Source organism: Pogoniulus pusillus, chromosome 5, assembly GCF_015220805.1.
Source record: "Pogoniulus pusillus isolate bPogPus1 chromosome 5, bPogPus1.pri, whole genome shotgun sequence".
In the NCBI taxonomy this organism is placed as follows: Eukaryota; Metazoa; Chordata; class Aves; order Piciformes; family Lybiidae; genus Pogoniulus; species Pogoniulus pusillus.
Window position 1 is genome coordinate 17,761,529 of NC_087268.1, and position 12,785 is coordinate 17,774,313.

Consider the following 12,785-nt stretch of genomic DNA (forward strand, 5'->3'; position numbering starts at 1 on the left):
GACAGATCAAGTACTGTTACAAGAAAAGCTGTTATCTTGGCAGACATCTCTGATAATCTGGCTACAATAAGATCGACTAGAACTACAAATTCAGCTTCTGCACAAGAATTAAAGCATGGACTTGAAAAAACTATCTAGAGCTGAGCACAAGCCTGCAGCTCTTCAGAACATGAGAAAACATCCTGGACACATGCCCAGGCACCTCCCATTCTGCAAGTCATAGCTGATAGCCCAATCTCTTAAGACAGACTGAATACCTTGAGGACTAGAGGAATAGCTTTGAAAAGGCTTTGAGTCAGACCCAATTACCTCTCCTTACATTAATTTTACAGACATTCACAATATTTGCTAATGTCATTGGAAAACTATTTCAGCCTTTCTCCCCTGCTTGTGACAAGCCATTGCATTGCAGTAGAAAGAATGTTGTTCTGTGTGCTCCTTCTAGCTATTGAACAATAAAATTAAGGCATTTTTTGGAGAGTGCCACCTCCATCACGGTATTAAGAACAGTAATTCACTATTCCTCTGATGTTCAGAGTAGCCAAAACGTGCAATTCTTCAAAGACTTAAAAGAAAGGCAATTAAACATTATTATTTCTTATTGCTGTCTTTCCTTTGTGACTTGTTATCTCATGGCTGCTTCCAAGTCAACTAAGACACAGTAAATAAGTCTGAAGGTCTGATAGATTGCTTGAATATTCAACAATCTTTAGATAGGAGATAGACCAGATTGCTCACACACAGAGATGAAACTAACAGAGAAAGTTCAGTTTTTAATTCAGTGAACAACTGTGCAGATGTCAAGAGGTCACAGAGAAAGACAATCATGCGAGCAGGTTCAGCCTCTACATTGTACTCAAGACAAACTACCAAACTGAGACGAAGAGCTGTGTGGTAACTTTCATTTCCTTCTCTAGAAAGAAGAGAGGTGGAGGGTGGGGGGGGGGGGGGGGGGAGGATTTAAAGTACTTCACTCAGACACTGTGTGTTTGAAAAGGTCCAGTTCTATATGGTATCTCAGTTTTCAGCAGCAGTTGTGGCTTCTCTTCAACTATAGGTTTAATAGTGTCATGGCACAGCTACAATACACAGGAATATATCTGTAGAAAAGGAGACTCCTCACTCTCTACAACTGCTTGAAAGGAGGTTCAGTCTCCTCCTTAGTAACAAGTTATAAGACAAGAGGAAATGGCCTAAAGTTGCACCACAGGAGGTTGAAGTTGGATATTACAAGAAAACTTCTTGACTGAAAGGTTTCTCAGATACTGGAAGAGGCCCCTCAACGAGGTGACTGAACCCCCATTCATGGAAGTGTTTAAAAGACAGATGAGGTGCTGAGGGACATAGTTTAGCACTAGCGTTGGTAGAGTTAGATAATGTCTGGACTCAGTGATCTTGAATGTCTTTTCCAACCAAAATGATTTTATGACTAGGAGTCCATAAAAAGTTATTTGCAAAAAGCCTGAAAGGGAAGAAGATGCTTCTTGCATTGTCTGAACCTGGTGAAGGGAGATCAAACTCGCACTGAAGAGGTTATCTTTTCTATTACAGCTTTTCAGCTATATTCCCAAACAAGACAGGGACCTAAGGGGTACTGGTAGGTAGTAGGTGAGGATGAGCCAGCAGTGTGCCCAGGTAGGCAGGAGAGCCAATGGCATCCTGGCCTGGATGAGGAACAATGTGGCCAGTAGGACAAGGGAGGTTATTCTGCCCCTGTACTCAGCACTGATCAGGCCACACTTTGAGTGCTGTGTCCAGTTATGGACTCCTCAATTCAAGAGAGATGTTGAGGTACTGGAATGCATCCAGAGAAAGGCGACAAAGCTGGTGAGAGTCCTGGAACACAACCCTGTGAGGAGAGGCTCAGGGAGCTGGAGAAGAGGAGGGTGAGGGATGACCTGATTGCTGTCTACAACTACCTGAAGGGAGGCCGTAGCCAGGTGAGGTTGGTCTCTTCTTCCAGACAACCAGCAGCAGAACAAGGGGACACAGTCTCAAGTCGTGCTGGGGGAAGTCTAGGCTGGATGTTAGGAGGAAGTTGTTGGCAGAGAGAGTGATTGGCATTGGAATGGGCTGCCCAGGGAGGTGGTGGAGTTGCCATCCCTGGAGGTGTTCAAGAGAAGACTGGATGAGGTACTTAGTGCCATAGTCTAGTTGATTGGCTGGGTGCTAGGTTGGACTGGATGATCTTGTAGGTCTCTTCCAACTTTGTAGATTTTATAAGAAGTTAATCAAGAAACCAAGTGTCTATAGAAATGACTGTCCTAGGTGAAGCTTACAGACTGAATAAAATATGTCTTTTTGCTTCTACTGCTATCACCTTATGAGGTACATCCCTCCTATCTGCTGTACTTTAAACAGTCAAGGATAAGAGAGAGACAAGAAATAAGTCAGGGAGGATCAGTCAAGAGTAGAACAAATTAAAACTTACAGCGGTCTGTTAACCACTGAGATTCTGTGAGCAAGAACTTCATACCTCATTAGTCAGACTCACACTTTTTGTACATGCATGTTTACAGAATGACACCTTCAACCACAAGCAGGGACATACAATCTATTTGAAGAAAAAAAAAAAAGAAGTCAGCTTTGAATTGCTTAATGCTTTAAACAGAAAAGTCTGTTGAAAAAAAGTAATGCAATTTAAGAAGCTAAACATCCAGCCTTTTTTTCAACAGAAATTCGTCTTTGTGGGTTTACATTTTTCATGTCAGCTGTTATAATCAAAGCTACAGCTATCAAATTAACACAAACAATATATATGGGCTACAGTGAAAAGGAATCTTTTTATACTTAGCAGTTTCACACATGAGAGGCAGGAACTGAAGGAAATCTGCTGCTTTTTCAGAAGCGTTTCAAGTAGCTCACCCAAGTACACACACCCAGAACAGAAAGAGAAACCAGAACATCAGCATAGACTTAATTATCCATACCTCTGCTTTACTGGGATTTAAGGCTCTCATTAACACTGAGAATTTACTATTTAAAAAACCCACAACCCACATGCAAATAATCACAACATATATTTCTCTCATAGCTTAAAAACAGCAAAGAGCACACACTTGTCAGTGGCCTCAGTTTTATCAATGAAGGGCTTCATCTTTATTGACTGTAAGGGTCTTAGTATGACATCCTCTCACACGCCGAAAGATCTGCCTATTTAAATAATTCAGGCAACTAAGCCACAGGCACACACAGTTGCATTAGTAAACCTAGGCAGCCCCTGAGTAATTTGACAGAATGGATGGCACAAATCGTTCTCATTACAGAATCTGGCTTTCACTTACTACACACTTAAGATCTATGTGAGCCATTGACAAGAAATATGATGCCCAATTTAGATGGTCTGAAAAAGTGCAGGATTATTAAGGGCTTTCTTGATCATTTAGATGGCAACAGCTTTAGCACTAAAGAAGAAACACCAAGCAATGTGAATCACAGAATCAGTCAAGGTTGGAAGGGACCACAAGGATCATCTAGTTCCAGTCCCCCTGCCATTCCCAGGGACACCCTACCCTAGAGTAGGCTGCCCACAGCCTCATCCAGCCTGGCCTTAAACACCTCCAGCCATGGGGCCTCAACCACCTCCCTGGGCAACTCAGTCCAGGCTCTCCCCACTCTCATGCTCAACAACTTCCTCCTCACATCCACTCTGAATCTCCCCAACTCCAGCTTTGCTCTATTCCCCCTAGTCCTGTCACTCCCCGATATCCTGAGAAGTTCTTCCCCACGTTTTTCGGAGGTCTCCTCCAGATACTGGAAGGTCACAAGGAGGTCACCTCAGAGCCTCCTCTTCTTCACACTGAACAGCCCCATCTCTTTCAGTCTGTCCTCATAGCAGAGCTGCTTCAGCCCTCTCATCATCCTCGTGGCCCTTCTCTGGACACGCTCCAGCATCTCCACATCCCTCTTGTCCCAGGGGCTCCAGAACTGGATGCAGTACTCCAGGTGGAGTCTCAGCAGAGCAGAGTAGAGGGGGAGAATCACCTCCCTCGCCCTGCTGGCCACACTTCTCCTCATGCAGCCCAGGCGCTGCAGGCTGCAACTGCACACTGCTGGCTCCTGTTGAGCTTCTCGTCCACCAGCACTTCCTGGTCCCTCTCCTCAGGGCTACTCTCCAGCCAGTCACTGCCCAGCCTGGATTTGTGCTTGGGATTGCCTTGATCCAGATGCAGGAGTCTTTCTTCTCAGTCAGCTGAGAATTTTCTAGAAATTCACTCATTCATTCCAATAGAACTTCTTAAGAATGAGCACGGAATGACAGGAAAAACTACACTAAGAGTTTCCTATTTGTGCTAACATATGTGCTTGCTCATAATTGCCTTTTGCAGAATTAGACACCAACGACTGACTCTCAATCTGACAAATATTCCAGTGAACATACCAAAAGCAGTGCAATTAAATTTATGCTGCTGGTATCTTCTTTTCAAGCATTACAATTATTTTGTTAGTTAAGGCCCTGCACAGACACACAGTAGAAAACAACTGAAAATATTACAAATAATTTAATTGCACCTATCTTAAGCAATGCTTTACATGTTACACATCTACAGGACCAAGCAGAAACACAGTACAGGTCTGTGAAAATCAGAACATAATCTTTAAGAAATTGTGCCATTTGAATGGATTTGGACCCTAAAAGTTAAAACGTTTTAGAAAGAGAAGCATCTCTCTCAAGATTGCTAAGCTTTTAACAGAAAAACCCACAAAGAAAATAGGATCCTCTACACTGACCTCTACTCTGTGGTCACACAAATGAACAATGAACAGCGTTTAGTTTGTGAAATCCTCACTTAAGTATCGCATAATTGTCCAGAACTACATTTCATAGATTCCTCATGCTTACTACAGAGGCCTAGCTTAATAAAGGCAGAACAACCACAAATCAAAATTAAGCATTAATGTCTACATCTTATTTATTCCCTTCAGCCATTTGTCTATTTTTAGTGTAGCAATACCATTGCTCTACATTACACAGAATTCTAGATGCATTCTTTTAAAATACAGAGTACTTCAGAGAGCCAGTATAAAATGACACTGATTCAACACTGGTCAGGCCCCACATTGAGTCCTGTGTCCAGTTCTGGGCTCTTCAGTTCAAGAGAGATGTTGAGGTACTGGAACGTGTCCAGAGAAAGGCAACAAAGCTGGTGAGGGGCCTGGACACAGCCCTGTGAGGAGAGGCTGAGGGAGCTGGGGGTGTGCAGCCTGGAGAAGAGGAGGCTCAAGGCAGACCTCATTGCTGTCTACAACTACCTGAAAGGAGTCAGGTGGGAGTTGGTGTCTTCTACCAGGCAACCAGCAACCATACAAGGTGACACAGACTCATGTTGTGCCAGGAGAGGTCTAGGCTGGATGTTAGGAGGAAGTTCTCCCCAAAGAGAGTGATTTTCCATTGGAATGGGCTGCCCAGGAGGGTGGAGGAGTCGCCATCCCTGGAGGTGCTGAAGAAAAGCCTGGCTGAGACACTTAGTGCCATGGTCTAGTTGATTGGATAGGACTGGAAGATAAATTCAACTGGATGATCTTGCATGTCTCTTCAAACCTGGTTGATTCTATGATTCTATAAAACACATCCATACAGGAACTACACTGGCAAACTGAAGAACCACTTAACTGCAACAAGGGAGTAAAAGTAGCTGGACTGCAAACTACCTTAACCATCATAGAAACTGTAATATTCAATTCTTCAGAAATTTCACACTCACTTTGTTGCACTGAAGACTAACGCTGCTTTCACTTCAGTGGAGGCTGCTGACAAACTTGTCACAGTAATGGAAAAAGGAAAAGACAATCCCCCTCTGGTAACTCCACTTTTCTATCTAGTTTCAAACATGAATGAAATCATCTCAATTTCCTGACAGATCTTTACAACACATTTTCTCCACATTCAAAAAATGCAGAAGTAACATAGAAGTTACATTCTCTTAGGATTCAAAAAAATTCTGAATTGTGCCCTTTAGCTTTCAAGACTTCCAGATAGATTCTCTAAAAGCTCTTTTTTTTTCCTTGTAAGGGCTAAATCACAACAAAGCAATTATACTGCATGTAAATGCTGATAAATGCACATGATACAGAAATAAGTAGGCATTAGCTTGAAGCATAGAGCTGAAAGTTTCATTGGTGACACCTACTTTAGAATCAACTGCCATGACTGACATTCCTCTTGTTGTTTCACCACCACTGGGATCAGGGCAGACAGGTATTTCTGAAGTGCTCCCTCTTTTCCTCTGAAGCTTATAAAGTTGACTTAAATCAAACAAGCTACTGCCATCTTTGACCATCTACAATAGTGTTTTCCTTGTCATTGCCAAAGCAGAGGTGTACATTAATGAGGAAAGAAGGTAAAGTATCTAATACAGCACTTACAACTTAGATCAGGAACTCCTAAAGAGTAGCATATAATGAAGTTATTGTATGCTATTCTCGATATAAGATACATGACTCTATAGCTTCCAAATCTGTCCAGGCAAGGCTTTCATCCAGCCTGGAAGAATTTACACCTGCCAACAGAACATACACTTCCAGATCAAACTGTGAAAATAAAGGGAGGACTAAACTGATGAATGACATAAAAAACTAGGGATCTGAAACCAAAAGGTAGATGATGTAGTTGAGATACAAGTTTGTGATAAGAACGTGAAAAACGCAACCTAACTTGTGATATTACTGCAGATGTGACCCATGTGAATTACAAAACCAAACCAAGTATTTTTAAATTCATGCTGTCTATCTGTAAATCTATACACACATCTACCATTAATTCCACTTAGTTTAGGGGTTTTAAAGCCTCCAGATACTGGATGCTCTCAGCTTATGTCATTGTATATAAGTAATCAGTTCAGAGTCCAAACTGGAAAGAACTCTTACTTACATTTTAGATTTTTCTTTAAACAAAATAAGAGGGGTAATAGTCAAAAGATGTAATTCATTTAATCACTTAAATACTCCAAAATAAAAAGACAGTCAGATAAAATGACACCAAATCCTCTACTTGAACATACCCAGAAATCTACATTTTATTCTAGATGCCCAACAGAGATTTACAAAGAAAAAATAGTTGAGATGTCATAAACTGAACTAATTAGTTACTGCTACTACAGTTAGTACTATTATAAATGTGACCTATTCTAGTGGTTTTAAGTCAGATAAAGGGAAACAATTCACTTTCAGTCTAAACTGTCCTGGGCTCAGTATTTATGTTCATGCCTGGCTTGGCCAGTCTACTCAAATACAGCTTTCCACTTCGTAGGTGCAACAACTAAGAACCAATCCCAAAGGTTCCTTCCAGCAGCTTAATTACAAGTGACAGGAGAAGAGACTACACTAAGAATAATCCAGGTTTTTCCCTTGTTGCCACAGCTCATTGTCTGAAAAAATCTAGTTTGCAACCTCAAAACAGCACTACAACATCAAATCCAGATTTTCAGCTTCCTGCTCTGCACAAATCCAAGTAATCATAACAGTCACTCACTGATTTTTGAGTTAAACTATATTCCCTTACAAACTATCTTAAGTCCTGTAATTTTTTATGTCCACTTGTATGCCAAGGGAAACAAATGAAAATATTAAAGTACTGTCATCAACAACACAGAAAATGAGGTAACGTTCATGAAAATATTCTCACCTTAAATCTTTTATCCTGCAGGACTTTCTTAATGGCCACAAGCTCTCCTGAATCACAGAGTTTGGCTTGGTACACAACACCGAAAGATCCATTTCCAATCACCTTGGTGTCTGTGTAGCTAACTTCTTGTGGTCGGTCGGGACCTTGTCCAGGAGTTGCCACTACTGTAGTCACTTTGCTGCCATCTTTGTCTCCTGGAAAGCAAGAGAGACACAAATAATTAAGATACATATGTAAACAAGATGACTAACAAAACTGAAATAGAAGAGTTTGCAAAGGCAAAGAATAAAACCAGCATGTGCGTTACAGAAAAAGATAAAAATCCTGACAAAATACAAAGACAAGACTCCAAGATTATTGCTAAAAAAATATTCTCTTTCCAGAAGCAAATAGCTCAGCAATAAAATGTGATGCATGATGAAGACTAGTATTTGTTTTTACTGGTCAAAATAAGTGGCATTAAACAAAGGTATTACCAAAATGAAGCCTTTCCCCATATTCTTGTAATTAAATACATCAATTTGTCTTATACCCTGCAGAGTAGCACTCTCTACTTATATGCATATACCTGGCAATATAAACAGAAGCACTGAGAAACCCATCTACATGTAAAGCTTCAGCTTGCCTACATTAGAAAACAAAACCTTTGTGTACGCTGGCATTGTGTATATGAAGTGACAACTAGGCTGCACTGTACAGCACAGTCCTGCACCACCCCTCTTCCCTGCCTGGACTTCTCTGCAAAGAAGGAAGGCACTGACTAGGGCAGTGGATGAAAGCAGAAGCATGAGAACAGCACGAGCTTAGCTTGCATCTTGACACGAACCTAATAGAGATGTGCACTCATAACACAAGATAATGGTGGACATTGCTCAGGTGAATGTGCTGTGGTGCAGGTGCAGCAGCTGTGGGTTCCAGTAGCTGGCAACCAACTCCACAGGCACCTTTCCAGCCACTTTTCCATCACAAGACAAAGCCACTATTACCTCAGCATCACTGCTATCACCAACAGTTCTTCCCCTTGTTCCAAGCCTGATTTTGTTTTAGGCATTTTGCACACATATGCCACACATTTACTGTCCTGCAGTTATGATAGATCAGCTTACAGAATTGAATAAGACTGCAAGAAAATAAAGAACCTGATGTTCCACCACAGTCACTCTGCAGCTCTACAGAAACTGTACTCAAGATGTGCTCATCACTTCTACTTACTAAGTCTGCATTCTACAGCTTTCCCAGAAAGTCTCTCTCCACCACTCGTGTTTAGAAAGATTTATCTGATAGTTCTAATTATCTTAAATGCAGTTTAAGTGAGATGTTCCCTGTTCAGCTCCCAGAATGCATGGAAAATAGCAGTACTCCTCTCTGCCCTCTAATCCACGTGCCCCCCACCCCACTCCATCCCCACCCCCACCTAAAATATGTGAGGGAGTGCAAAAAAAACCACCCCAAACCCACCAAACAAAAACAACAAAACAAACGAAATAATAACCATAATGGAGGACTTCTTTATCTTTGAGGGACCTCTCCACTCACTGCTAAAACGTTCATAGACACACCATCCCAAACTAGATCCTGCCCTGAAGGCTTACCTCAGCTGTACCCAGCATGCTGGTGACTTCTCACGTCCAGCTTACAACATACTTGTTTGTACAGTCAAGCACAATGTTTGCAGCTTGTGCAATGCTGCAGCCTGGTTGACTCATGATCACTTTGTGTACCAAACTCTCCTCTGCTGCCTATCCAATCCTCATCCACTTTCCACTTACACACCTGATTACTCTTATCAAAACCTAATATTCTGCACTTGTCCTGACTGAACCACATCCAAGGTTACTTAACACTTTTGCCAGCTTGCATCCTTCGAGAAGTTACCACCAGAATGAGATTAATTATCTAATGAACTGGCAAAATCCAGTAAATCTTGTGAAACTGCTTAAAGATGATGTAAAATACATTAGATATTTTGTCCTAATTCTATCTTGAATAAAATATATTAGTGCTAAGGGTGTCAAATTACACACCAAGCATAATACAGCAGGTAAAGTCCTTCCCCAAAACATTCAGGAGAACGCGAGATGCAGATTTACACATTTGAAAAGAGAGAAACAAGAACAAAACCCCAAAGAAAACCAAAACGCAGAAACAAAAAAGAAGAAAAATCAGAAAGATTAATGTCTGCTAAGAAGGAGAGAGGGGAACATAAATGGAAGCAGATTAAAGCTGCAAGGAAAATTCACTCTCCTGTTTAGTAACTGTAGAAATATATGGATGGAAGTCAGGAAAAGACAGAAAACAGAGAGGGGGTTTGGTAAACAAATTAGAAGTGTAATTCTGATTGTAGCCCTGCATATTATCTGCCCAGATGGTCTATGATCAGCGTTTCTAACTCAGCACATATAAATAAGTGACATCTGCTTTAACACAACAATCCTCTTCATTTGAAAATTAATCCCCTACTTTTGGGGGAGGGCTTTTTGTTTGGCCTTGGTCACAAGGCCAGAGTATAAAGATAATTGTGAATGAGGCTCATTCCTTTTTTTCAGAAACAGCAAGACTATTGAAGTTTTAGAGGTAAAAATGTCGCTGGTAATACCAGTTGAGATATGAAGTATTTGTTATCAGGGAATTTGCCTTAAGGACACTCTTCAGAATTGCAATTTGCTTAAGGGTCTCCTCAACCACAAAAGCAAGCCTTGAATTTAAGGCCACGTTAGACAGTTCTTCCCAATGTAGCACCGCAGCAAACGGGCCAACTTCTCCAGAGCTCAAAGGAGGAGCCAGTCAGCATCACAGGCTTTATGTCCATGAACAAATAGCTTCTTAATAGTGTAAGTACCAACGCTTTAATTTGCTACAGGACGAATTACTGTGTTTCTTTACCAGAATGTTACAGGGCATTAAGTCTCTTAGATGTTTCTCATTGTTTCCTTTCAATAAACAAGTTTTCATCTCATTCCTTTCACCTCTTACTGGATTGTCAGACTTTACAGCCCTAGTGGATTAAAACAAGAATTTGGACAGATGCTGTACTTTGGACAACTTTGATTTTAGTTCTACAATAGAACTAGAACATTAAAATGAAAAGAAATAAGGAAGGACAGACCCAACACCAAAATAGTACAGCTCTCAGAGGAGCCACTGGTTATTTGTCTAGAAGTTGCTGCAATCTGCAACCAACAGCAATACAACCTAATTTCGGTGTAACAACAAAGCAGATTCACGTGACTACACAACCATCATCTAGGCAAACAATAGATGATGATCTAGGATGATAGAACGGTAGGGATTTGAAGTTACTGCTGAAGATCATCTAATCCAGCTCCCCTTTGTTCGAGAAAGAACACCTAGAGTAAATCACACAGGAATGTGTCCAGGTAGGTTTGAAAGTCTCCAGAGAAGGAGACTTGACAATGTCTTCGGGCAGCCTGGTCCAGCACTCTGCCACTCTCGAAAGAAAATTCTTCCTGAAGCTTATGTGGAGCCTGCTGTGTTGTAGTTTATGACCACTGAGCCTTATCCTGTCACTGAGCATCACTGAAAAGAAACAAGCCACCGCCTCACAACCTCCACCCTTTAAATACTGAGAAGCACTGGTAAGATCCCTTCTCAGTGGTTTGAAAACAAGGAATATTCAATTTGTGCAAAGAAAATAGTCCAGTTACGAGACTACAGTCTGTCAGAGCATCAGTACAAGGTCTATTTTCCACCATCTTTGTGCAACCTTAGAATGGCTTGTGCCATCATTTTACTTAACTCCTACAGTCACTTACACTTTTCAGATGAGTATTAATTCCATTGTTCCCCCTACACCTTCCATTTAATGGCCCTTGAGAAAGTCCACAATGATGTTCACCCTACTTCTCTTCAGCTGTTCAGCTTCAGACCAAGCAGTACAGATGGATAGAAATGTAAATGCACAGACATAGATCTATGATTCTTTCTTCTTTCAACTAAAAGTATATTCTCTATGTTTTGAAGTTAAAGGGAAGAAACTATAAATTAGTAGGATACTTACAGCAACTGTCTTCCTACTACAGGTACAACCTCAATCCTTTATGCTGTCTACAAATACCACCTTTTTCCTCTTTGACTTTTCCTATCTTTTTGCTTCCTTTCTCCAACTGCTGGACTTCCTGGCTGGCATGTTCACAGCCCTTCCACTTGATAACTGAACCATACAATAGTTTCAGTTGGAAAAGATCATCACATCCAACCATCTAATTCTACCAAATCTGATGCTAAACCATGTCCCTCGGTACTACATATTTGTATCTCAGAAACACCTCCAAGGACAAGGACTCAACTTCCCTTTACGTAGTTGTAGAGAGCCAGAATGTCTCCCCTCAGCTTTGTTTTCTCCAGACTAAACAAGCTCAGTTCCCTCACCCACTCCTCATAAGCAGAATTTACTTCGTTTAAGTCCTAAAGAACCTCACAGACCTATACCTATAAGACATTCTCTACAACATCTGACATCATATACCTATCTGCCTCCACTTAATTTAAGTATCTTCAACTATCTGTTTCAGTTCTCCATGTTACCTCACTATTAAGATGTCTCCATAGTAAGTCAATATTCACTTCATTTCCCCTTACTAACTCTAAGGCTTCTCCACACTTTCATCTTAAAATTTGCCCAATGTTCAATGCAGTCAACAAGTCACTCCCACAGAAACTCTACACTGCTGGATGCAGCCCTTGTTAATATGAATAGGTTACAACTAGCAGCTGACAACTGTAGAGATAAGTGACCAGAAGGGGTCTATCACAACTTCATGACATTTTTTTCAGTCACTGATAATTGAGAAGGTCAAAAGATCTGTATAAGTTGTGAAACAAAGGTTTTAATAGAAAGCACAAGAAAAGTTACTGGTCAGGATTTGATGCAAATCAGATTAGGCTACAAAATAAAGTACCTGGCTTCTTAGATATCTGCTCATGACACAGGAAGGAAGAAGGGTCATCAGCTGCTCTGAGAATTTTCAATATGAGCAACATATGCTTGACACAATATCACAGAATCAATCATGTTGGAAGAGATCTCCAAGATCATCTAGTCCAACCTAGCACCCAGCCCTGGCCAATCAACTAGACCATGGCACTAAGTGCCTCAGACAGGCTTGGCTTCAACACCATCAGTGACAGCGACTCCACCACC

At 41.1% G+C, this 12,785-nt stretch overlaps 1 protein-coding gene across 2 annotated transcripts in view; it reads right to left on the bottom strand.

The window, feature by feature from the left end:
- GSK3B (glycogen synthase kinase 3 beta) overlaps nt 1–12,785 on the bottom strand; it is a 180,520-nt gene that overhangs the window by 114,339 nt on the left and 53,396 nt on the right. For both annotated transcript variants that reach the window (XM_064143375.1, XM_064143374.1), the window contains exon 2: nt 7,625–7,818. In XM_064143375.1, the coding sequence (XP_063999445.1) occupies nt 7,625–7,818 (194 nt within the window). The remainder of the gene's footprint in view (nt 1–7,624; nt 7,819–12,785) is intronic.